Here is a 27,921-nt window from a genome sequence, read left to right as displayed (position 1 = left end):
AATGCTTTGGTTTTCTCCACTAATCCACTACTAAAAGGCACAAATGAATTTGCTCTGAATACAGCTTAAAGAGAACTTGGATGCTCACCCCCATTTATGGAAAGTTTTGGAGGTGACAGGGAAGAGGATAAAGCACATTTTAAAGTGTCATGCATACAACCTACGAGAGACCCAACCTTGTAGGAGTTCATATGGGCTAAAGCCATATCAAGAGCAGCCAGCACATCAATACAAGAAGCATTACTACATCTCCTCCTTTGCAAGAAAATGGATCACTTCCAGGGGACAGTCCATTTTTTTAGTGATGCTGTGTGGTACATCCCATGAATGAACAGCTTGCAGGTAGTGCATCTGCCAAAGGCGACCCATCTTCACAGGAACACAAGACTGGCCAGGGAGTGTAGTCTGGGGTCCGCTTCCTGGCTCTGCTCTTTCCATGATGGGTAGCCTAGGGGAAGTCATGTCAGCTCTGAAAGCTTTAATTTCCCTGTCCCTGTGGGGATCTATAATTGATTCCCATCATGAAAAGTTTTACAAAGTGGGGGTTTTATTTACTCTCTGTAACTAGTCAGGTGTGGAAACCACAGTCAGACAAAGTAGAAGGCCAAAGAGGAGGAGCAGAAAATTATTTGAAAGTATAGCCTGGGAAAAAGCTGAAACACTTGGACTGTTTCATTTCTACAGAAGGGAAATGAGATGAGACATGACAACAGTCTTCAAATATGTATTAGGCAGAAACAACTCCCTGCATGTGTATTGGGCAGAAACAATTCTCTGTATCCTTTGCAGACAGAGCAAGAGAAAGAGGTATAAACTCCTTCAAGAGAAACATAGGTTATTTCCAAAAAATAAAAAAGGATAAGCTTCCTAGGCAAGCCCCATCTTTTATACATGTTATAAACAACAGCAGAGAAAAATCTGCCCCAAATCATGCAACTATAGCTGACCATGCTTCAGGACAAGGACATGTCACTAATGCTGCCCTGTTTTAAATGACCCTATGTCTCTGGTCTCCCTCAGAAAGCTTCATGAATTTTATGGATGTTCATTATAATTTCATAACTGAAAAAGTATCTGTTATCAAATATGGACTTTTCCATCTGCATTCTGGCTATACACACTTTTATGTTTGCACTAGAATATAATACACATTTGGACTGTGTTTCTAGTCCCTTGTTTTGTGGTCCTTATGAAAACACTTTTAATGCCTAACTTCCCTTTTTGCTATTCTTTGATTAGCTTGTTCTAATTTTGTTGCAGTTCACAAGACACAGTTCTCTCTTTTCCCTCCCCAGTGCTAACAGGAAGGCAGCTCAGCTGCTGGTTCTGTTAAAAAGTCACCCACGGGATTAACTGAGCTCCAAGAAACTGCTTCATAAATTTGAATACTTTGATGTGATAAGTGCCAAAGCCAACTTTGCAGAGTTGAAGGACTGTATATACTTCACTTCCATGCAAGTTTTCTCTCAGCTCAGGAAGTCTGAAGGGGATGTGGTTGCATCACATAAAGGCATAAATGTTCCTAAAACTTTCTCCAAGGAAACAGAGTTTTGTTCCACTGGAGATGAGAAGAAGTGGCTAAATGTAACGCTTGTGACAAAACACCTCAAACACAGTCCTGAAGCATTAGCATGCTCCTCCCACCATGGTATAGGGAAACCATCTCTTCCAGGATATCCTTCCCACAGCTGGCAATCATTTTCCCTGCTGTACTCCTGGGAAGCTCATCTGTGGATCTCTCAGATCAACCACCTTGGAACAGATTAGGTCAAGAGGGCTGAAGGAACTGGGGCTTCAAATACCCCACATAAAACTTCTAATATGCTCCAGGATGGTTCATGTGAGAAATGTGGTACATACCCATGTTCCTCACTTCTCCTTTCTATAAGGCAATGATAACACTTGCCCATCTCCCCACTGCTTTCTGAAAGAAAACCAATGGATGTACACAATATTTACCAGCACCTTTCAGTAGAAACTTCTACACTTTGACCAAATAAATTGACTGAACAGGATTGTCCATCGAAAAAAACCCAATCATGCAACACAGCAAGGACGAAATCTGTCACCACACTGTGTTACTTCAGCCAGCAATAAAGTACAGGGCTTTTTCTACAGAACTGGTGGAGCTGACACTAACATCATGAGGAGAAGCACTCCATATGTGAGGTAACTGGAGTTCTTTAACCTGTTGTAAATAAGTTACTCTTCAAGTGGATAATAGCCTGTTGTGTTTGGGGTTTTGGTTTTGTTTATTTTGTTTGTGGTTTTTGTTGTGTTGGTGTTGTTTGTTTTTTGTTTGTTTTGTTTTTTTTCCAAACAGAAGTGAGATATTTGCAAATGCAGGTTGTTTATTAACTGCTATTGCTGGAGTTCCCACTGGCAGCCACAGTGGAAACACCTTGTTCCCAAGTCCTCTGAATGATATGGATTCCCATCTGGTGCTGCAGCACATTCTGCTGGAGACCTTTCCTTCTAAAGTATATGGCACTGAGAAGTCTCCATGAAGACAATTAAAGAAACTGTTCATGTTAATATGAGTGCAAGTGATTCTTAAGCCCTTAATTACTCTCTGTACTTTTACTGTTTATTACCTATGCACCACTCTGAGATCTTGGAGAGTCTGCATGGAAACCCTGTGCTACAAAACACACAGCCCCTGAACAATATAGGACTCCTGATTCAGGGTGGGTACCATAGCCACCCCTAGCTAATCCATCCCTTCCCATCTCTCAGTGCTCAGAGATTGCTCTGAAACTCTTCATACACTTTTATCCATTTCCTTTGAATCACTACTGGAAAAATTGCTTAATCTCCAGCACAATACTGCCAAGATAGAAGGAAAGTGTAAAACTTAACAGGTGAACAGTAATTTAGATGAGGTGACTCGTTCGCGTGTCTTTGCTAAAATGTTGCCAGACTTGACTGGTTTGAAATATGTGAAACAGAATTTCGTTTTCTGAGCAGCAAAAGTCCAGTGTCAACTATGGTTTATTCATCCCCAGGTCTGCAAACTAATGCTAAAGAGATGTGAAATTTAACTACATTTATTCTAAGCCTAACCAAAATGCTGTAAATAATATATCACTTGATATGCAGAAATGTACACTACATACTGCAGGAGATAAACCACACAAAGTGCTATACCAGTCTAGCTTTCAGGGCTTTATTTCACTGCAGTATGCTTCTACATCTCAGCTCTTGCTCTCGAGGCACATTTGTATCAACATTATCAGGTCCAATACTGAGCCAAGGACAGGGAGTAAGAAAATTTGAGGGCGTTTGGTTCACAGCTACACTCCTGATCGCAGCGGGACCCCAAAATTCAGAGCACCATGGCCATGCAAGATGAAATGTGAGGAAACACTAGTGGCCAGCAAGCAGCTCCTTGCCCACAGCAGTCACAGCCAGAGGAAGCACATCTGTGGCTCATTAGCCACAGGCAGAATTTATGGGTGCTGAGACACTGCAGGGCTAATTTGATTGAGCAAGTTATCCACTGTGGTTGGTCCATTCAGCCGGAGCTGCCAGCGTGAGATGCCAGCACACCCACCCTGGCTGCAAGGTGAACCAGGGAGTTATTGCAAACAGTGCAAGGACCTTGCTATGGAGACAGAAGCTGCAAAAAGTTCAGAAGTCCAAGTCTGTAGAAAGCCCTGACATCTTTACAATCCACCCAGGGGAAACTAATATATAACTCCAGTGGAGCTTCATTCCACAAAAAAAAACTTCCCTCTAAGATACCTTTACAATGAGGTAAACTTCCAAGCAAGCATGCAGTAGTTTCCTGGAAGCATTATCAAAGCTAATTACATACACATTTCATTAGTTAATTATAAACTGCAAATGAGAAGGGTGAAGCTTCATGCCTGTTGTAGTGAAGCCAAATGTTATCACAATGCTTATTGCACTAAATAAGAATTCTGCCAGTCTGCCAAATCACATGCATCACCAGGAGTGTGCATGGTGCCATGCAAGTGATGGACAGCACCAGTAAGGCAGGGAGTACCTTGTCTAAACAGATGAGACAAAGAAACAAAACAGAGAGAACACACAGAGCAGCAAAACAGAGATAGCACACAAGCATTTTGGAATGAAACACTAATTGAATGATCACATTTTTTAAACTGTTTCAATAGGGAACATAGTATATTTTAGCAGGATGAATGCTCCAAATATATGGCTATATGAGAAGGGAAGAAATCATAAATGGGTGACTGCAAAGATTAGAAGATAACTGTTGGTCACAGCGAAAAAGCAGATGGAGGATAGGCTCTGTGCAGACAGGTTATCAGGATATGAGAAGCATTATGAAGTGATGCTAGTGCCTAATCATTCTCATAGAGAAATATTTTTCACATGGAAACAGTAATAGTTGGAAACCAGCACTTCCATCAATAGTGATTAAATCTCTAATCAGAAGTGTGACGAGAAGCATTTACCCTCTATTACTACACGGCTCGTGTCACATCAAGCTGCTAGAGAAAGTTGTCCTCCCATGGGCCAAGGACCTATAATGTTTTGTCCTCAGCCTCACCAGGGCTGGGCATGACCTTGCTGCTTTGCTTCACCTCTGCCCATCACACAGAGGAGCACTTCCCACAGCCCCCAGCTAAGGGCAGAAGCCAGATTACAACAGTGAGTGAGATACTACTTAGGGAAAGGTTTGACTTCTGTACAAACCAATTTAAAAAAAAGAATAAAAATAAAAATGACATGGTTAAAAATTTGTGGGTTCCATGAAAAAGCCAGTCTGTTTTAAAATGTGACAATCTTTGATGCTTTAGACTAGTTTTACTAGTTTGTTTTTTTTTTAACACAGTAGCTGACATGCCCTAAAGTGGAAAATACCAAATTAATCCTAGCTGCAAATTGTTCAGCCTGACGGTGCATAGTTTAATCTTCCAGCTGTGACTGATAGCAAGTTTATATCACTTAGCGAGCTGCTCGGGGGCTTTGTTCTATTAATCTGATTTTTTTTAATCTGCAGATACTTTTGATTCACACAACAGGTAGATGATGGTTGAGGAGTGCACACATTCATTCCTCAAAGCTTCCCAGCATCACAAGTGAGCTGCTGTGCAGGACCACTGTGCAGTACTCGGTATGTTTCTTAGGGCAACTATCACTCTGCCAAAGGAACAGGACTGACTTGTGTGCAAAAGAGAGAGTTTCTTAGCATCAGCTTTTTTTCCTTTTACATTTTCATGCATCTTACTTTCAGGTCTAAGCTTTTTAAACTGTCTTAGGCTTTTTTAGAACACACTAACTGTTCATGTGTTTGGAAGGCATACAGAGACCATAACTTCACCTCTTACTCTCCTTCCTTTCCCACACAGCTTGACATTGTACAGGCCTGTTCTGTATCTAAATTTACAAGCTGTGACAAGTGATAAATATCCTAACTCTAAAAAGCTATTGTATACCTCTGAGACAATTAAAATTCCTTGGCTACCTAGATGCAGTACATAATACATTTAGTCAACATTAGAACATGTCAGAGAAGGAATGTTTTATCCCAGGACACATCCAAGCATCTAAAAATAGGCCTTAAGTTTAAATAAAAGTATTGTAATAATGTTCATTGGGAAATCCCCTTTCCTCAGATTACAAAAGTAATATTAATTCCTAGATCCGCACGCTGTGTGGTTAAGAACTGAGCAGAAGAGTTTATAAGAAGTGCCAAATAAATTATATATTCTCTTTTTTTGAGAAGGAAAATACCAGTTAAAAATTATGTATTTTTCACTCTTTCATCTAACCCAAGAAAGTCATATCACACATTTCAGTACACAGAGCTCAGGCCTGCCCTAATCCATACAGTTTGACAGCAGGAGAAGAGAGTATAAGGTTTTCCCAGGGCTGGTCATGAGATGCTTTTATCAAGACACATCATTTTATTCAAAACATACCATTCTCACTCAGTTTTGCTTAGTTTTCTCTGGAGGTTGTACATACTTTTCCAGGAAAGGCTGGCAGAAAGATGGTATAACTGTCATATGTGATAGAAAGGAAGTCAGACACTGACTGAATATAACTACTAAGCTACCTCAGCACCTGAAAAGTACACTGTTTTTGAGATGCAAAGCAGTGGTAGAAAACAACTTATTCCTTCATTTACTGTATTCTTTCTCTCTCTTTAATGAAAATGGTGAGGTAGAAGGGTGTTCCCCAATTCTTCTTTGCCAATTAGAAGCTATTTTCTTTCTTTGTGGTAGTTAATTAAGGAATATCATGGAGTTCGTCTTCTTTGAGAAGGTTACTTTAAAAAAAAAAAAGGAGAATAAAAAGATGAGACTGATGTCATGTTCAGCTGAAGAAAGGTTCATAATATACAAGAACTAACTGATCTGGGCTTGTTTTGTGTCACCAAGGTCCACCATGCAGAGTTAGTGTTGCTGGTGGTTGCTTTTGGCATCAGTCCACCAGCTGGTTAGTGTAGGCATCATCCCCATTGCATTCTGACTTGCAACATCACCTTTTTGATGGAAACACACACAGTGCCACACCTAATAGCCCAAGTCAGACAGCGTGCACTAAAATAGCACAGTAAACTTGTCACTGCTTGCTGAATCTGCAGGCAGTGAGAGATGTGCTTCATTCTGAGATGGACCTCACCAACGCATGATCAGACATCAAGGTTTGTATGGGAATGCTGCCAGCTATACCGGCAAGGTCCAGTTCCCATCTGTGAAGCAGAGCACTTTATTCTCTCATCCTAAATGCTTATATATCTGTGTAAGTACTTCTGACTATGTGGCCTTCTATGGACATAGCGATGGTAACTTATACTGTGTGAAACCACAGCAGCAGTCTTTGAAGTTTGGAACAGCATAAATTACAGATTTACACCATGTATCCCAGCTTTATTGACTCCTTGACACAAGGAACAGAGAGTCAAGGTTTGTTTGCAAATCAGTTCAATCCAAACAGCAGCAGCTTTCTCAAAGCCACGCCAACCCCACAGGTGGACCCTTAAAGCTGCCACATGGGAAGCATGCTACCATTTCTCAGGTTCATGTCCAAGAGGTTGAACATTTGGCTGGCTGCTGATGGTGGTATCGCTGATGTCTAGCGTGCCAGTAGCCTACAGTCTGTGATAACTCCCACCCGGGAGGAAAATACTGCGCAATTGTTTATTCAGCTTAGTGTTCTTGGCTGGAGGTTTCTTCCAGTGGTGGTTCTACTTATTTCAGACCTCAGTCAGCTTTCTTCCAGCATTTAAATTAACTTTGGAAATCCCAAATTGAAAGCCTGTGGTCTCACACCTGTCACAAGACAAAGAACCACGAACTATAACATTTTGAGCTGCTTACAGTTTCATGTAATTTTGCTGAAGCCTCTAGAGACTGTTGAGCAGCAAGCCAGAAGGAAAGGCTGTTTATGCTGCAATTTTCAAGTTCTTAGGACACAACTAAAAGACTTGTGGTAGTACTGAAAGCTGCAAAAGAAGCTGTTTTTTTCTTTTTATTGCAGATATTCTCAAGAGCATCTGTAAGACTTAAATAAATGACCTCAATTTTAACCTGTTTGGACTAGACTAGTGTGGTGGAAAAAATGTCATGGGTGAGATTCCAGCCCAGTCTCTACGTGGGAAAAGTTTTTCCTCTATAAATAGTGCCACACTCTTTTGGCTGTAACAGTTCTCTTGCTACTAAATTAGAATTCACAAGTCTTCTGCAGGATTCATAATGGGATCAAAGATTAAAAACTTCTTTGAAGTTTGTCTTCCCTTGCTCTACTGTTAATACATACCTGCACTAATCCACCATGGCTCTCCTAAACTAATCAGTCACTCTCCCCCAAAGGGACAAGTATACAGGCTTTTTTCAAATCCTCCTTTATTTGTGTTCATTATTCACACTTCATTTTGCAAGGGCATAACATTTTGTTAATTGATTGTTTATGTACTCTAAAGAGGACAGCTCTGTTTTCTGAAACCTGTCCTAAATGTGATTTGTTGGTAATATTTACAGTACTTATAGCTTGGGTCCTGTTTATTGCTAGTTAGCCACACTTACTGGATTGAACTGCATGCATAACAAATTCATAACATTGCACCTTTGACAACAACTATTAATAAAATGTTTGCAATGAGATTATCTCAGTCTCACTTTTTAAATTTGGTCCTTCTTGAAAGAGATCAAAGAAACACTGAACCCTCAAGGTTATTTACCTCTTGTTTAGGAAAACAATCTAACAGCTTCACTGCCTCTAAGCAGAAATTACTAAGGGAAAAGGTAACTTCAAAAATCTTTTCAAAATCTCCATAATTCAGAACTGTGACATAGGTATTTTTTTTGTCTCACTGTGACTCCAAATTGGCTCATAACTACAATATTAAACTTCTTGTATCTTTAAAAAAGTGCTTATATTTGGGGAAAAAAACCAAAACAAAACAACAACTCAATTTGGATAAAAAAAGCCTATTAACATAGAGTTTGCAATGATTTTTGTCATTGACTGTAATTGGTTCAACTGGGCACCTGTCTGACTCATGGACTTCAAAGACAGAGTCCCTCCCTGTGCTCACCAGCTCTTACCTCACAGGCAATACACAATGCAGAATTAAACCAGAAGCAGCATGTGGTGCTTTTTGGAGATGGACTTTTATGGATTTGAATGCATCTAGATTTCCACAAGCCTGAATTGCAGAAAACACAAAAAATGTAGATGAACTCAATGAAATACTCCAGAGACAAGCCCAATAGCTGGATATCCAGAATTGACCCTTGCTAAATATTGATTTATAAACTGTAATAGAATGCAAGAAAATGAAAGGGACGTGCTGAAGAGGAAAGTTTCTCAGAAGTCCTGCAAGGGCATACTTCATTAGTGGGAGACCATGAAGTTTTTAACTGTAATTCTGTTTGAAGGAAGATTAGTCCAGGATGGAAGGAAAAAAAAAAAAAAGAAAAAAAAAAAAAAAAAAGGCAAAAGAGAAATAGAAGAGCTCTCATTTCTTCAAAGCTTTATTTCTTAATTTTTCTTTGGGCTAAGAGATTAATCCTTTCCAATGAATGTCCACGAGGTTCACTTCTAAATGAGTATTTCCCCTCATCAGATAAAATAGGAAGATCAGAGTATGAAAATAAGACAATTTATAGTGAGTTTCCTAGACTTCAGAAGGGTTTTAATTTGGTTGTAACAGACACATAACAGCTGCTGCTTGCCTTCATATTTTCAAAAGGACATTTTAAGTGCTACTGCTCCAAGTACTGTGCATCCCAAGAAAGATGTGTGCTATGCTTGTCCTCATTACAAGTGTCAGACTGACCCTCCTCTTCCTCAGACTTTAAAAGTCACACTCCACCAACAGGTCTCTTCTCACCCTTGTTACAGAGGGGTCCAGACTTCTGTCCCCCTCACATCCCTATCAGAGGGGAATCCCTTCAGCCTCTCTGAAGACTAGATACTTCATAAAAGGTGATTAAAAGACTGAAAAAAATATTTAAAATTAAATTTTAGAGATAGCTTTGATAATTTCTTTGTTTCCTTCTAGGAAGAGAATGAAGTCCATTGCACTGAAATAAAAACATAGTCCGGATCTCCTATTGACCAGGGCAGGACAAAACCAGTCATAGGACATGCCCAAAATGCAGAAGGGGCTGATGAAACAGCCCAGTATAGGGGTACCTAAGCAGGCTGCCAGAGTAGCTACATGCAATTAGACTGATCATTGAACTGACATCTCCCTATAGTCAAAGGAGAGAGAGAGTCTGGGTGCCTATGATGAATAACCTACTCCTGAGGTGATGCTCTACCTGCTCCAGTGAAACTGGTATTTGGCAGTCTGGTGTGCGAGTGGTTTGAACTGCTTTTTACCCTCTGCAGATTAAACACTAGGAGTCACAGTGCCTAAATTAGGTGCTCATAATAAGTCAAATAATCCCATGTGGAAATGGGTCAGGAGAGAGGATTTGTCACTGTCCATTTCTTCCTTTTCACCCCTTACAGAATACCTGCACAAACTTTTGCACTCTGCCATCTCTTTTTACAGACAGGAAAGTGAGATTCATAATTTAAGTCCCTTTCAAAAATCCAGACAGAAATAAATGCCAAAAACTGGAACTTGAGGTGCCAGGTCTGAGCGAGGACAATTTTAGAACACAGACACAGAATCTCATACACTGGCCTTCCCACACCTAAAAATGCAGATTTTATATGGCATTTTACAACAATAAAAAACATGATGACTAAGCACTCTGTTGAGATTGAGCTGGCACAAGAACTTGGCAAAATTCTTTCAACCTTTTTTTGCTCATAAAAAGCAGGCTTTGTAGAATTGAGAGTTTCATGGATTTTTTTTCAGTTTTGATAAATTTTAGCTCAGTAAATTTTCAGCCCCTTCAAGTGTTTCAGGTTGGTGTCTTCATGTAAAAGAATTTCTGCATTTCCAGGCTTGATCTTCCTGCCTCTACTTATTCACTGCAGGGACTGGTACAGACCCTCCCAGTGTGGGACTGCTTCCCTCTTCTGTGTGCTCTGACAGGCAGGGGAAGAGGCAACAGTGTAGACAGTAAAAACATTATCTAAGCTATGAAAATATTATCACATATTAAATACTATCACAAGCACTATTTCTAAAACCCACTGAAATTAACGGACAAATTACACACTTCAGCAATGTTGTTTCAATCTCTGCAAGCAGAGAGATGTGCTTACACCTCCAAGTCATCCTTTCAATGTTTTTGTTTGTTTGTTTGTTTTTGCTGTTTTTTTTTTCCTCCCATCTGCAACAACTAGAGTATGAAAAGTACATGCTGAGAGTCTGGAAAGCAGAAAAAATGTGTTTTCAGCCCTTGTTCTTCCTGACTGGCATACTGCATTTTTCTAGATGCTTCGCCCCACACAGCTGAAAATCCTAACTCGACACTATTTTATTTTAGTCCTATTCAGAGTGATGGCATGAAGTGATTCTTCCATCAAAATACTAATATCAGAACAAGATCAGAACAGAAAAAATAATTTGAATTTGTCATGTAGAAAAATGAAGAGAAAATCAGTCACAGACATATCATTGGAATGGATTTTCACACAGGAAAATCTTCGTATTTACATTCATAAGTGTTTAAGAACAACGGGTACAATCTGTCCACCACATGACAGTTTTGAATATTCTACATTTTTTGGAGGCAATTAGCCATCTATTCAAGGCTTCTGTGCTCAGCTGAATTTCCCCATTTTTCCACCCACCTGAATCTGACACTGACATCTTTGCTTATTAGAATGGAAATGCAACATTCAGCAAAGCCAGGCAATACAAGGTTAAAAATCAACCTGAAATCAATATGTTGAAGGAAGTTAAAATGCCATGGAAGTTTACATAAAACATGAAGTTTCATATTTTTATAATTTTAAACAAAACAATAGCTGTCATGAGATACTAAAACAAGTTTTGAAATATTCATCACCATTTTCTTGCTCAGTCTGAAGAGAAATTGTTTCAGCACTCAGAGCTGTGGGCAGATATTGAATAGCATTATGTCTTCTAGTCTAACACCTCACCAGAGAAGAATTGCCTCTAACACCATGCTATTATTCTATTTTAAGAATCCTGAGCAACAGGGATTTCATTATTGGAGTTGGAAGCTTATTTAACAGACTAGTAGACCCAATGACTACAAAGTATTTCATGATATTATACCTGCATTCTTCCATTTCCTAAACTCATAGCAGTTAACATACCTCAACTCATTCTACACAATCCATCCTTCCTCCAGTCCGCCACTCATCAAACTGTTTGGTGCTTAATGAACTGTTTCCTGTGTGGTACTTGCAGCATGTTAGAGTCTATTCTGAAGAAGTACATAAAAATAATTACAGGAGTAGGCTATTGAACTGATCACTAGAAATGCAGATACTAGCAAGTGAGAGAACTCTAAGCCCCTTAAACTAGCAAACCAGAAACTACAGCCTAGGAATCATGCTACTGCACTGCAGAATCACAAGATCATACCAGGAGCCGCATCCCACAACTGTGGGGCTTTGGTGTATGGTATGAACCTCTTAGGCAAATTTTACTGGGGCAGAAGAAGGAGAAGCTTCAACACAGTGTATTTGAAATTCCAAGGGAAAATACACAGAGTTAGCTATTTTGTTATAAGTTAGCTATTTAAGAGGTTTTTGTTTATGTTTGCACGATTGTTTCACTCTACGCCAAATTGTATTGGTTGCAACCTTAACTAGTCCGCCCCTGATCTCCTACTGAGCAAAGAACACTCATGGTTCTCTTACACTAGAGTATCAGGATTTTTCAATTCTGCACAATTTAGAGTGTAAACAAACTTGACAAGTTTTTTTGACATACAAAAAATACCCCTGTCTAGATAAAAAATAATGCTTTAGAAAATTATGCATTTTGCAACATCAAAAGTAGCAGGGCAAAGCTGAGGGGAAACTTGAACATTTTTGGTAATCTTGGACAAAAAATATTACTGGAAAACCCTATCTGTGGCACAGAACAAAGCCAGGGAAGTCTGATAGGAGGACCTGGAGCTAAGCCTCAGCCTGTGGTTTCCCAGCTGTCCCACAGGTGACAGGCCATGTGGCTTTGCCCCGGCAGAAGACCTTATGTAGGCCATGCTGCACTGTAGTATAGAGGTGCTCTGATGTGGGAAACCATGGGATGGGAGGTGTGAAAGTGTCAGGGAGAGCAGCATGCTCCACACTGAGTAGAGAGGAACATCAAGGACGGACAGAGAGCAACAAAGGATGGACCACCTCCATTGGCACCATGGGTTCTCACTGCTTCTGCTTCTCTGACTTGTTTTATTCAAATGCAACTGCCCTTGTTCACTGTATTGAGCAAAGAGCTCTCTTGGAACCATTTTAGCTATTTCATTTTGAACATGGCAAGACAGCCAGAGATGAGTCCTGGATCAGCTCCCCTGTGAGCCATCCTAGGACCCAGCTTCAATTTGTCCCACCTTGTTCAGCACGGTGAGAATTTGCCTTACATTCCACCATCATTGTGAATGAGCTTCACAGACCCTGGCTCCCCTGTGTGCAAACTGCAGGTTATACATAAGCACCAAAAAAAGGGATTTTAAATGGTCAAAACAGACTAGTGACCCTGGTTGCAGGTCAGTTCTTTGTCATAGAAGCTGGTGAGATGCTGAGTGGTTTAGATGCCAGAGCTGTCCCTCTAGCCTCAGCACACAGTTGGGCACCCCATAGGAGCAGAACACTGTTATGACTGATCCTGATAAGCAGTTGATGGCATTGCTGTCACAGTTGGCCTGTTATCATCAAACAGCAGCCTGGCTTATATCCATGCTCCAGGGACACCACTCCAAGAAACACCAGAGGACAAGTAGGCAAGTGCTGCACAGCCTGCCCTGTCCCTACAATGGAAAAAAACACAGTCCCACCGCTGCAAATCCATTTAATTGAGTCAATCAGAATATGCAAGCTATTGCCAGAAAGTCAGCTAAAGAGCACAGCAGAGACTCCATCCACATCCAGGCTTACTGTCTTCAGAGAGGTTATTGGAAGAGAAGAAGTCTGGTGAAGAACGAAGCTGCTGCATCAAAGCTCCATTAACAAACTTCCCTACAACACAAACGCCATGTTGCCTTGCTCTAAACAAGTGGGTTGTTACTCTCTAGATAGTATTTAATCAGTATTAGTATACCAAAATGAGACACTACTTGGGATTTCTGAAAAGAATGTAACCATCAGGGGTTTGGGAAGAGCTAGCACCACAAGATATCTGGCAGGGAAGAGAAAAGCAGAAACAGGATTTCATTAGGACCCCTCCAAGAATTACTGTTTCCCCTAAAACACTCTCACCCTAAAGCAAACCTGTGTTTTCTTCTCACCCAGTCACAGTAATCTGCTATTCAGCAACTTAAAATACATCATGAGGGTGGTATTTTTTTTTGGCAGATACAAGATCTTGTGGTTAGCCCCTCCATTTATAACAGTAGCATCCCCTCTATTTCTAACATAGGCACACTTCTAAGATGTTTTCAATTACTTCTGTTTCCCTGATGCGCAGAGATTCTGCTTAAATAAGAAATTGTGTTATCATACACATTCAAATATTTCTAAAGCTAGATAATTTTGTATTTTCTACCCTACTGAGCTAGGAAATTAGCAGTAAAACTTTATCCTGCCCTCTAGGAAGCCTGATTTAATCAAAGACATGATCTCAGGTAGTAACTACAGAATCAGCTATTTATTTAACTTAAATAAAACCATCAGGCAGTGAAGGGAAATAGAAAGGGAAGTGAAGAAATAATATTTCATGCTAAGATTCCTGAGCCAATACTTCTCCCCTACCTCGACTCTTGGGGTCACTTTCTATGCAGGCTGAAGTGTGCTGCTGATCTATGTTAAATAAACTGCAGTGGAATGGAAAGCAACTAATTTGTGCTCCCTGGGTGTTGGGCAACTGATTTCACTCTTGCTGGCACACAGACTATAAATAGAAAAAGATGATACAGTTTCACACTGATAACATTTCTGTGGAAGTTAATAATTCAACAGCAAGGAAACAATTTTTTCTTCCTATTTATCTGCCCTATCAAGAGTGATAAAGGGGAGTTGCTTTTAATCCGAAGAAAGCAGAGGATGTTTGGTGGCTCCTCATGTGAAGACAGCCCGAGGGCTGACACCCTAAACAAAGGGCGTGCCCCCACCTCTTTGGCAACACACCTTCTCCTTCTCTTACCCTGGTCCAGGAGGAAGCATTATGCACTTAGAATTGAAGACAAATAAAAGATTTCTAGGCTGGACAGCTGTGCATGTCACAGGAACCACAACAGAGAGATGACCCTCAAGAGGTGCTCATTCTCTTGCTCTCCCACAGAGGTGGAGGGAAACTACACAAATGTTTAGATGAGTTATCTAACTTGTTAGCAAGAGCAGAAGTGATAGGTCCTATTTTTCATCATGTGGCAGGTCTCTACTCAGATTTCTGCCAGGCAAACAATTCCTCTGGGTAATTTTCATGTCCATTAGAAACATTATTGCAATATGCACAAAATAGTCATAACATCCTAATCCCAATGTTAAAGAGGGTTTCCATCTTCAACCAAGTGAGCTGGAACAAAATGTGTGCACCAAATACTCCCACATCCTTGCAGTGACTGGAATATGGTTTCATTTTTTATGGGCTTAATGTACAAATATAATATAAAAATACACCAGAATATATAAAGAAAATCAACTAACTTTAAGAGGAATGAAGATGTAACTTTCTGGGCATGAGATTACTAATGCTTCTACTTTTGTTGAATAGAAATCAATTGACTCAAATTCCACAGTTTGGAGTACTTTCTTTTTAGAGAATTCTCAGTGTATGAACCTGTATGCATCCACTATGTTCAAGGATAGTACTGTACCTACAGATGTGGGGTTTTTTTTCAGATTCACACCTGAAATTGCTAGATAATAATACTTCTTGCAGAGATATAGCTTAGATCTCATCAGAAATCAGGTAATTCTGTCCCTAACAAAGGCTTTATGTAATCAAAGATTAAAAGATTACAACGCTGGATAAAAAGAAAAGCTTTCCAAAGGCATAAACATAGGGTAAAAGCACAAAGCAAAAGAGGTTGACTACTCTTAGAAAATCAACAGAAACGAATGATCAGTCTAACAGTAAAACAAGGTACAAACATGTGTTTGGGGACATTGGAAAAGTGAGAAGTTCTTGGACATGTTAGTCTTTGGCATTGCAGTTACCCCATATAAAAGGGGAAAGAGAAAATCCTTAGCATTTTTAACTATTCTAATTATTTTCAAATTAATACCAACACCAAAAGATTTAGGAGCCTGCAGCACCTTGTCTCTTCTGGTGCTCCATATCACCTGGTCCCCACTGTCTGCACCCTCCTGGGCTGATACCACTTGCTTTGATATTGACACACTTCAGGTTCTACCCTGTCTTCAAAAGATAAATGGGCATGAAAATGCCTCAGTCCCCCTTTCTGCTCTCAGCCCAGGGCATGCACCCACTTCCCAAGGATTGCACAATCCAGTGACTGTTACTTTGTACTCGATAAAACTAAGGCTTTACAGAAAATGGGATTTGAAATGACATTTCAGCCAAAGGATCCTTCCAAGTCTAGTGGATGAGACAACAGCTATGATATCCCTTTCGTATCACTGGCATTATTTGATTAATTTTCTAAACAAAGTTTATTACACTGCATATTAAAAGACAGAAAAAAAAAGCAGATGAGAAAGAACATGTTGCTTATCTCTAGATAATCATTGTCCTAAAGTATTCTGCATGGCTGCAAGGTATTTACCAAACACAGTTTACTGTGATTATTTACTTACTACAGTTTGTAAGAAGTGGTATTCTAAGTAAGAACAAATACAAAAATGCCTCAGTTTCACTTGTAACGTGACTTCCTCTGCAGCAGGGAAGCTGGCTCATTCTATATGCAATATACATTCAGCACTTATTCATTTATTATTAAAAATATTTTTTAAATTACACTTGGAAATCAAGATACCAAACCTACAACTCAGTGGCACTGAAGAGATTAGTGAGTGCTGCACAGATTACATTGGTCCTAAATTAGACACAAACGCCAGTCTGGACAATCCTGGAATACATCTATTTAAGATATTTAAAAAGAAAGAAGGAAACTTTTTGGACTTACGGTTGGTTGTCCTGCTTTGATCACTCTGAGCACTGTCATTTGACTGGTTGCTGGAGACAGAGGATACACTTGAGCTCCTGACAAACCCAAATGCAGTCAGCTTAGCTGCTGGCAACCGTGAATAACCCGGAGGGCGAAGTCCAGACTGGCAGGGCTTGGGGAGGTTTGATTTTGCAGCACTTGGACATGAGCCTTTCTTAAGATCAACTGGAAGAATGAAAAAGAAAGAATTTTTAATTAAATAAACTGGGATATAGTGACCATTACCTGTACCACTCAGTTACTTGAAGTCAGTTTAAAGACTGAATACACGTTTTAATGGTCTTATTCTTGGTTCCACCAAAAAGAAGTTCCGTGGAACAATTACAGGTCACAGTGATTTTTAAAACAAAAAATGCATTAAGGATCCACAAGGCATAACTCAAACTGCCAGCAGAGTAATGTAGTTCAAGTCTGTTTAAGATTTTTTTTAACCTTATCTTCTTCTATGCTGTATCACTTTCTAACTTTACATTTGTTATGTGCCAATTAAAAGAAACTCAGACAGAGACAAACACGGTACACATAGCCCTCAATTTTGGAAACTATTGCAGAATGCCAACAATCCTCCTCAAGGACACAGGACTTCTTTGCATCCCATCAAAGAAAACACTTCTTTGAAGTTTTTCTTTCAGATTTTGCTAAAAGAAAATGTCCTTTCCTTGCACCAAGCCTGGGAACAAGGATATGACCTGTAAAGTTGTACTTTTTTAACACGCCGCCAGCCATTTCCACTGATGGACTTCTCACTATAAACCATCAGCCAAGTCTCAGACAACCACCAGTAGTGGGCTTATAACAGGTAAAGTCAGGCAACAACAGCAGTTCAGCTACTGTGTCTGCCTGTGATAACTACTAACGGGTTGTATGTCTCTAGCTTGTGTCCTAACCCATATTCTGCTGCTCTTGCTCAGGTAAACTTTACTAGGCAAATCCAGAACATGGGTCTGTACATGCTCCAAGTAGGCTTCAGGGACCAAAGGTCCATGAACATAGCAGGACTGTCTTCAAGGACCAAAGATTAGAGTAGGCTTTGGATATCAAGTGGATCTGGACCTCAACTGTAGGTAACATTTGGACAGACCTTTTCTTGTAGGTTTGACAATATGTTCCTTGTGGAAACATGGGCAGCAAAAATATGTATTTTAAAAAAGTAACAAAGTTCTCCAAAAGTCAATGCTAGAGTATTTAGTCGGTCATCATGATGGTGGGTTAGGGAGGAAGGCAGCATTAAAACTATCAGCATACTTTGCTAGAAAAGGCCACAAAGTCATCCTTTTTCTATTCTTTTGTGGTGAACACTATTTGTGCATTAGCCTGACACATACTTCAAAGGAAGAACTGAATATTCATAATATAAAGGAAAAATAAAAATTAACTGCACAGTAAGAATATGGTCTTCATATTATTACACTATTTAATTCTTTTGTAAACTATGTAGGTCACAGCCTTATTAATTTTAATGAAGAATTACACTTTAAGAAGACTTTACAGAAAATAAGACTAACTCCTTTGAGCAGAAAAATTTTATGGGGATTTTGAAAGATGGTTGTGTATCCCATCACAATAATAATAGGGTTTTTTTGTTTAACAAAACTAAGCCTTTTCTTTTGAAATAGAAATATGTGTAACACCATATGTGTAAAAGACATAAAAAATGCTCCTTGTTCAATTAATGAAATAACATATATATTATGTACTCTTAAAAACGTATTTTTTGTCCCCACTTTTCACAAGCTGAGGCCTTTATTAAGACACAAGGAGATGGATGTCTGATTGCAGCATCTTTACCAGCCCGGAGAAGGACAGGCTGTGGACAGTAACCCAAATGGAAATAACAAACATCCACAATGTGTAATAAAAGACTTCTAAAATCTCTGCTCACTTTTTTTGGCACCAACAGTGGCAATTTTGAACTCTGGCCCTGAATCTGGCTTGATTTGGATGATGTGGAGATGGGGTCAGAAGCAGCTGTTGGCTCCAGGTGCAGGTGAAGAGCAGGGCAGGCACATCAGCATGGAGAGCAGATAAGCAGTGATGTTCACCATCAGTTTACTGCCAGGCTTGCACAGCATTGCTGTGACAGTGGTTTATTGCAGCTGGTTTATGGTTATCTGCAAAGCACTGCCAAGCCAGGCTTCTTCCTCCTGCACTGTTGTGGGCATTCATGCCACACCTACAAGACTCCACAGCAAGGCACTACAGAACCTGATATCAATGTTTCTCTCAGTGCTACCAGCACAGTTTGCAATTAGTTTGAATCACATTAACTGATTTTCACATATGAACAAGAAAAAGTGCTCAGTGAAAGGCTTTAGAAGTCCCAAATGCCAAATATGAGACGCTCATCATTTCAGACAGAATCTCTCTATTTCAGAGGTCCAATTTCAGTGTTAACTGCTGTACAGTGGGACTCAGATTGATTTATGCCACCACAACGCTGCACTTTTACCATGGAAGGATAATCCTGACCATTTGGCTTACTCAGCTGGCTGTACAATCACACACTTGCTAGAGGCTGGGCATGGCCAAAAATCAGCTTCACCACCTATCTAAAGGACTAATTACACAGAGGCAACTCCATGTGATAAGTGTGCAAAACATTATCTGCATTGCATGGGTTACAGGACCAAGCCCAGGTAGCCTCCAGGTTTGAAGCAGAGGTGAGTGCATGTGGCAAGCAGCTGCAGGAGCAAGGAACCTGCCCAGGTCAGTGGCAGCAGGGAGAGGATGTGGAACTGTATCTTTTAGGTTTTGTAGATTTTTAGGTTTTGTAGGTTTCCAAAAAGATACACCAACATTATGTAAGCTGAGAGCTGAGATTCTTTTTTCAAGGAGATTCTTTTTTTTCCAAGGAATCTCTGAAAATTGAGGGGGAGGAAGAAATCTTTCCATTTCACAGTAAAAAGCTATAAATGTTACACATTCCCTCTCACAGTAGACTAGGGGAAATTCCACTGGGGCAGATGGCTAAAGTGGTTAGAAATGGTTTTATCTAAACAGCATTTGAAATGCTCTTGCCCTAGGATGGTGAGGTACACCTGGGACACCCCTGTCCCCAGCTCAGCTGCAGGGATGCACACACTGAGTCCCCGTGCTGCCTGTTCTCTGCCCTGCTGTGTGACCAAGCACCACAGGTGCCACTGAAAAAGAAGAATTTCCATGAAACAAAACGTTAGGGTTTTATTGTAACAAATTGCACAGACTTTTCTACTTTTTCTTCAAAATCATTCTCCCAGACCTGGGCAGAGGATTCAGTGTTTTTTCTCACACTTTCCATGTGTGTTTCAGTTTATGACTTCAATTTAAATTCCTCCTGAACTAATAATATTTTGTATCTTGAACACCTTAAATCACTTTTCACTTCTCTTCTTTGTAATACATCTCTCCTGTACCACAAGGACCTGGGGGCAGGACATTATCCTCATTATGGATGCATTCAGATCCTTAAAGTGAAGTCATTTTGTGTCTTCTTTCTCATTAAAATACATGAGACTCCAGCCTACTACCTAAGTTTCCTGTTCTAAATATCATAAGGTTTTACAATGGATTTTTTTTTCTTTATTTCTAATTTTTAAAAAAACAGAAGCACTCTTGTAAACAAGGTCTGAGAGTTCAAAACAAAAGTTATTTTAATTAGTATCTTTCCTTTTAATAAAAATCTGCCAAAATAAGCTATAAAAATTGGCAAAAAAATCTTTTCAGCTGCCTCACTGCCTGAAGCTAATTATAGAATTAAGTGTCGTTGCTTCTATGGCACACAAGCGATTTTCTACAACACTTCAAGGTGTTCCCATCTAGAAATATGAAAACATGACTGATTGACACAAACCAGATGTGCCTGGGGAGCCTTAAGAAAAGTCTGAGCTAGAATTCTTATGTATCCCCACCCTCCTCACACACACATCACATCTCCTTGCACATGTATACGCAACTTCTGCGTGACTTCTCTGTGAAATCTGAAATAGGTTTTAGCTGAAATGAATGAAAAATTGAAGAAAGGAGTTACACAGATTGGTTCTTATGAAAAAGATTAGTGGTTCAAGATTTCAACTCTGCTTGTGACTCAGGGATCCTTGTCAAGCCTTTGTTTCCTTGTGGTGGTGGATTTTTTGTTTGTGTTGGTTTGGTTTTTAACAAGTATTTCCACTAAAACTTTAATCATTAACTGGCATTTTCCTCAGAAAGCTCAGTTGCTTTTATAGGATGTTCTGAATATCATTATTCTCATTTCATATTGTGGAATCCAAATACTGTCAAGCCTGTGACACTTCAGTTCCAAAGGCAAAACTCTTGGCACTGCTGAACACAATTTCTGATCGGCCAGTGTGGACTGGTCATAAAACAGGAAACACTCATCTCCTCCTGACTCAGCTTTAAAGGCCCCCAAAAGCTGCTCTGTGCCCTCCCAGCTTCCAGGTTGGTTAGCATGTTTTCGGCCCCCAAGAATCTGTCAGCTCATGCTTCATTCAAACTGACAATCATAGGATCACAATGGTTGGAAAGGACCTCTAGGATCATCAAGTCCAACCTCCATCCCAGCATCTCCCTATCCACAAGACCATAGCCTCAAGTGCTACATCTACTCATTTTTGGAGCACCTCCAGGGATGGTGATTCCACCACCTCCCTGGGCAGGTCTGTGTTGGCTTTATAGCTGATGTGCAAAGCAGCAGCATCCCACAGAAACTCCCAGCACAGAAGCTGTTGGTGCCTGAGCTGCATTCACTGTATTTTCCACTGAAAGCCTAAAGTAGTAAGAGCACTTCTCTGTTCACAGAAGTCATGTCTCATCTGCTGAGCTGCTGCTCATCACCTGCTCAGAAGTGCTGCAGGTGCTCAGCCAGCAATGATGCTTGGCTCTTGCCAGGGAAGAGGTAGGGTATGAGGCATTTGCCTGCTGCAGCACCCAGACTGTTACTGATGCTGCTCTTACGACTGCCAGTTTGGTGAAGCAGTCCTACAGACAGCCCTTCTCACAGGATCAGTCTGGTTCTTTGCAGACACAGTAATTGTCAGGAGCAGAGAGGTAGCATATGGCTAAATCCTGAGTATGGTGACAATGTCCTTAGCAAAACTCTGATGAAGAAGTGTGTCCCCCTTTGAAGCACTCAGTTGTTCTTTATAGAATACAATCAGATCTCTCTCCAAAAAAAACAAAAGCAGAGAGTGCCAACTGAAACACTACAAATAAGTGGAGGATAAAGAATATTTTCCTCTCTGAATTCCCCCCTTGTGATCTCTTCCTTAAACAATTAAGAAGTTTGGCTGCTCAAATCCAAGTACCTCAGACTGTAAACCTATAAAATAAGCACACAGATGGAGTAGCAGTAATGCAACGTTTCAGGAAGTAACCTCAAAACCTCTTTTCTATCATCAAATCTCATCTATCTGTTAAAGTATTAGGTGTTGCTGACAATAAATGTGAAGACAAAGCTCTCCTACAAGGAGAAAGATGTAGAAATTTTGTATTATTCATAGAATCATAGAATCATTTAGGTTGGAAGGGACCTCCAAGATCATCAAGTCCAACCACCGAGCCACCAGGGCTCCAAAGTCCTCTGCCAAAACAGATCAGAATCTGTCAGGGTTGGAAGGGACCACAAGGATCACCCAGTTTCAACCCCTCTGCCATGAGCAGGGACACCTCCCACTAGGTCAGGCTGCCCAGAGCCTCATCCAGCCTGGCCTTAAAGACCCCCAGGGATGGGGCCTCAACCCCCTCCCTGGGCAACCCATTCCAGGGTCTCACCACTCTCATGGTGAAGAACTTCTTCCTCACATCCAGCCTGAATCTGCCCCCTTCCAGCTTTGCCCCATTCCCTCTAGTTCTGTTGTTACTTGAGATCCTAAAAAGTCCCTCCCCAGCTTTCTTGTAGCCCCCCTAAGATACTGGAAGGCCACAATAAGGTCACCTCGGAGCCTTCTCTTCTCCAGACTGATCAGCCCCAACTCTCTCAGTCTGTCCTCGTAGGAGAGCTGCTCCAGCCCTCGTATTCATGATGAAATACACTATACACATGCAAGGATACAAATAAATGCATATACCAATGCATGTCTGAGTAATCAGAAACATTGGTGCTCTGATTTATAGATACATTGTGCCTTTAACAAGAGTTAATTTAGAAATAAGAGTAACTTCTAGACTCTCAGGACTGGCAAACTTAATACACACGGAGGTGATAGGGAAACAACATACCATTAATTCAATCATTGAGGAAAAAAATACCATAAATAGTACTGGAAAATGTAGAAGTAAGTGAAGTTAATGAGGTGAATTAAGTGAAGTTTTCACAATGAGATCTCTGTCAGACTTCTCAAAATCGGATAATACCATCAAAATAATAATCTAACTAATGTAAATCCTAACACACTTGCTTCAAGGAGGCTTTATAACCATATATACATATTCATAATATATAAATTATAGATACAGGATCCTTCAATGTCTGTTTTGAATGACAAGTCTCCTATAGAAAGAGCAAGGGCAATTTACACAAAATGAAAAAAAAAAAAAAAAAAGGGTCAAGCTATTGGAGACATTATTGCACCTTTAAATACATTCACAATTCAATAACTTCTTATCTTCCTACAGTGCAGAAAGCTTTTTCTTACAGCCAGGCTGCTTGCCTGACCCACTCCAGGCAAAGCATCACCTACAGAGCAGCACTGCTTAATAAGGAACTTGTAGCCAGTGTTGACACGTGTGCCATATCTTGCAGATGAAGAAGGATCATTGATCCAGCCATATTTTAGGCATTACACTTGGAGATTACACTTGTGAGATCATTCATTATTATTTTACTTTTTACTTGCCATGTCTTAAAACTAATGAAACCTTTAATGTACTTGTAGTGCTTGCAGTCCACCCAGCAGTTCAGGGATTTTATTATCAATTACTTTAGAGACAGTTTTATGAGTATTCATATTATACATGGGCCAAATCAGTCGGCTTATCAGTGCTGCTTAAACAGACTGCTACATGATGAATGGCATGGCAAAGGGGAATAAAATCCTCATTATGAGGCACTGCTGCTGTCCTCGAGACTGTGGCATGGCGATTGGAGTTTTAAAGCCTCTGTGGTACCTCACGCTTTGTCATGGGATAGCAACTGGCTAGATCCTCCTGCTTCCATTACCCCAGGGCAGGACTGAAACCACTAGGATTAGAAACTGGATTAAAAGCTCAGGATTGAGCTGCAAGAGATTCTGATTAGCAGTCTTGAAGGCAGGACTGGTATCCCTGAGAGAAAAATACCTCCTAGTATCCAGCTGCTTTTGCTGCAGTCAGCCAAGCCCTCACACCCCACAACAGCTGTGAGCAAGAGCCTTACTGGCTTTGCTTCCAGCATGCTGGCCATATGCTGATGCATTTTGTTTACTTATATTTGTAAATGTGACTCTATTGAAGCTGCATTTAATCCCGTTTCTTAAATATTGCATCAAAACTAATAATGCAGATTAACATTTAATACTAAGTGTCAAATTAAGGGAAAATGGTTGAAAATAGTGCTGGGTACCTTAAAACAATTGGCTAGACTGTGTCTGGCCCTACTCTGAGCCTCTTGAGTCAGCCCCACACTAGCTCTGGCCTGACAGGGGTTGCTGCCCCATCCAGCCCACCCATGGTGGCTGAAGCCCCATCTCTGGTCTGTACTGGGGCACTGGTGTGAACACAGCCACAGGAACCAGATCTCTGCTGTCCTTCCACTCCTATGCCAGTCTCATCCTTTCTACTGTCACTTCAGCCTCTTCCATAAGAATTTCATTCTAAAGACAAAAAGACTGGTATGCTGACCTATGAAGTTATATGTTGCGAAGAGAAAGACTAAGCTGCTTGAGGTACGCAAGGAAAAAAGCTTTGTACAAGGAAAAGGGGATTATAAGCCAATCTTGAATGGATAATTGGGAAATAAAATGCTCAAAATAAAAGAATGTAAAGTAACGATACAGATCAATACGACATTGAATCAACAGAGAGGAGGGAGAAGTACTTTGCAACAGAATAAGATGTTGCAGAAAAATTAAACAAGTTCTTCATCTCACAAGGAAAATGGAAGTTGAGATGCCAGAAGTGAAAACAATGTGTCCTGGGGTGGACAGTAAATAACTAGAGACTTTAGCAACCTCTCCAGAACAAGTCCTAGGTAATTTTAAATCAATAAAAACAGTCAGAGCCTGAAGACCAGATGAGACACACTTCAGGATCCTGAAAGAGATGGCAGACAGGTTATTGGACTACCATGAGTTATGTTTAATAGCATCTTTGAAACAGCAAGGTATCAATAGAGAGAAAAAAAAAAAATAACTGTTGTAGGAAGAAAACTATGGAGAGCTATGAATTAAATTTCATCTCCAAAGCAGACAAAGTCCAAGAAATAATCAGTGATAAGCTCAAAAATAAACCCAGTTTTTGTGAAATGGGAAAACTTTAGAAAATACAACTTCAGTGGAATAGGAATTGCACTAACAGCTAACACAATTTCCTCATGTATACTTCTCGTGCACTGGCATTTTTAAGGGCAGTATTACAGACAATAAATAGGACTGACAGGCTGATGCTGTGTATATTTTAGAATATAAAGAATATAGGAAGAATTATATTCCTTTATAATATAGGAAGACAGTAAAATAATGCATACAAGAGAAGTTCCTATATGGATTAAAAATGGCTAAGGAAAAGTCATGCCTGCAGTCATCAATGATGCAGGATAATATGCATGATGGATGAATAAAAGTCAAGGTAACATTCATTTCCAAGGATCAGTAAAGGTCCTGTTTGTATATTCCTCTCGTATCTATCTCCCAAAGTCGTTCCTGTTATGCAATACTTTACCCTGATCATATCCTGAACTTGCAGCCTCTTGCAGATTTATTTAAATGGAAAATATGATCCGATGGCTCTCTGCACCTGTATTCCCACATTCAGTGCTGTGACCGAACTCGTAAGGCTGAGCTGGCATTTACTACCCAGCATGCAATCTTGGAGGTTTCAGAAGTCATATATAGCTGAGCTTGGTCAGCTTCTCCTAACAGCATCAATGTAGATAAACTTCAGGTGCAGGATCAGATAGTGAAAGATAGTGGCAAGAGGCACTGTGTTACAGAAAACCTTGATTTTCTGATAAACCCCAAATTCTGGAAACCTTGTATTACTGGCTGATACTGTCCTCTCAGGTTAAGTCAAGACAATATGGCCCTTTTCCATTCTAATTTTCTCTGAATTTCTTCCGCAGCTAATTATGAAGAAATGGACACTGGGGAGAAAGAGTGATAGTTTTCAAGTACCTGCAAAGAGGAAAAGACCCCACGTCCACTCCAGATAGAAGAGGAAGTTAATCGCAGCACAGGGGATTAAGCAAAATACCAGGGAAAACTTTTACTTTGGAAGTAATACATTGGAGCAGCCTGCTTTCAGAGGCTGCAGGATCTCATATTGAAGGGATTTATAGCTTTTCATTAAGTCATTAAATAAATATCTGTCTAAAGAAATCCTGTCCTGGGGCAAGGAAGAAGAGGAGGATCCATACAACCCCAAGTCATTACTTCCCTTTATCCCTTATGACTGCTTTTAAAAGTCTCTTGTAGCCTAAACTTGTAGGCTGTTAAACAGCTGCTCTGTTTCACTCTGGCAGTGACTGATTTTCAGTTGCCTGTGCTGTTCAAAAATACATGGGTAAAACCTCCAAGCTTTACCAGGCTACTAAGGACTGTTCTGTGGAAATAATAATTATCTCTGTCTTGTAGTGTTGTGCCCTTCTCCTTTCAACTCTTCCCTTACTTTTCCCTACCCTGTAATTCTGCCCATGGTCATGCTCAGCTGGACAGTAGCTGGGAAGAAAAAGATATTAGAAACGTTGTCTCCAAAGAGGTCTCTACCAGGGCTTCAGACACTCAAGATGTCTGCTGGCACATCTGAACACTGAGCAGGCTTTCAGAGCACAACATGGTGGGGAATGTCATACTCAGATCGAACAAAGAGGTCTTCATGATGGAATAAAATGTCCCATTATATTCTGCAGGACAAAAGTAAAAATTCTCCAGGCACTTACAAGGAGGAGGAAGATAAAAATGAGCACAATGAGAATTATTACTGATATTGATTCTCCTCCTTTGGCAGTGACCTGTTAAGCAACCTCTGTGCAAGTCCCAGACTCCCTAGTCAGGCTTGCTGCAGGATAAAAAGACACACCTCAAAATGTGTTGCTGGAGCTTTGTAGTATCAGGTCAAGATGTTGCTCATTTTGTAATATTTCTGTCTGAAAAAAAAAAAAAAATCTTATAGGTGACTACAGTTAAAGAAAAGGAAAGAAAGTTGATACTTTACCTGAAGCATCAGGATGATAGAGGCTGGGAGCACTTGCTATTTCTCCTTGCTGATGGAGACAGCTACCTGAGGATCTTTGACTTGCAATGAGAATCCTGCTCTTTGCAGATGGCAACCTGGACACTGCACCCAGTCCTAACTGTGGCTTGAGTATCATGGCAGATCGATAAAAACTTGGTGGGACCTCGTAGTGAGTATATGATGGAGGGCAAAATTCATCTTTTGCAGGCCTTTCTCCAACCTACAGAAAAATCATTAACACAGATATTATGCAATAAGTGATTAAATCAGAAAATAGAAATTGCCTATAAAGCTACTGTCAAGTCCTAAAAGGTGATATCATTTAGAGAGGTAGATACACGAAGAGTAAGAGGAATTTTTATTAGAAGTTATTTAAAGTGTTCCTACTCAGTTACAATTGTGGAGGAAGTCAGCTTTAACTTAGATAGTTAAAAATAAAGCTGAAAGTATTTTAAGTTCACTTTATCAGAGATATGGTATTGTCAAATCATTTGTATGAGAAAAAAAAAAAAAAACTCTACATGTTCTTGGTGCAAAATGTTCATTGTGATATGTGGCTCTGAAGTTCTTGAAAGGAGACCTGGTTGTGGAGGTAGGCACATTTCTGTATGATACAGTTTCAGGGGGCTGTTTAACTCTCCAAATTAGGGCTATAAAACCCAGATACCCACTTGAACTGGAGACAAATAGCAAATTTGCAGATGTGAAACATTTATTGTTTATCACACATAGATGATGATTTGCTAAGATCAATGACAAATCTCTCAGTATTTTAATGGGCGTACTGTGAGGACAGCAGAGTAAGTCCCAAGCTTGAAGTACTTCCAGCAAACTGACTGTTACTGGGGAACTTGTAGTCATGGAATGACCTGGTTCCCCAGTTCAGCCCTTGCATCTTCCTGCACTCAAGCTG

At 40.2% G+C, this 27,921-nt stretch overlaps 1 protein-coding gene across 1 annotated transcript in view; it reads right to left on the bottom strand.

Moving 5' to 3' along the window:
- The window catches only part of LOC103771784 (microtubule-associated tumor suppressor candidate 2-like), a gene marked incomplete at its 3' end in the record, with an annotated part of 132,547 nt that overhangs the window by 97,260 nt on the left and 7,366 nt on the right, over window positions 1-27,921 (bottom strand). Inside the window, exons 2-3 of the mRNA XM_008939096.1 lie at window positions 26,988-27,228; window positions 16,623-16,829 (exon numbers count right to left, since the gene is read on the bottom strand). Coding sequence (XP_008937344.1) covers window positions 16,623-16,829; window positions 26,988-27,228 — 448 coding nt within the window. The remainder of the gene's footprint in view (window positions 1-16,622; window positions 16,830-26,987; window positions 27,229-27,921) is intronic.

This window comes from Merops nubicus, unplaced genomic scaffold, assembly GCF_000691845.1.
Source record: "Merops nubicus isolate BGI_N331 unplaced genomic scaffold, ASM69184v1 scaffold4514, whole genome shotgun sequence".
Taxonomy (NCBI): domain Eukaryota; kingdom Metazoa; phylum Chordata; class Aves; order Coraciiformes; family Meropidae; genus Merops; species Merops nubicus.
Note: the sequence above shows the minus strand (reverse complement) of the source record. Positions and strands in the feature narration are given on the sequence as shown.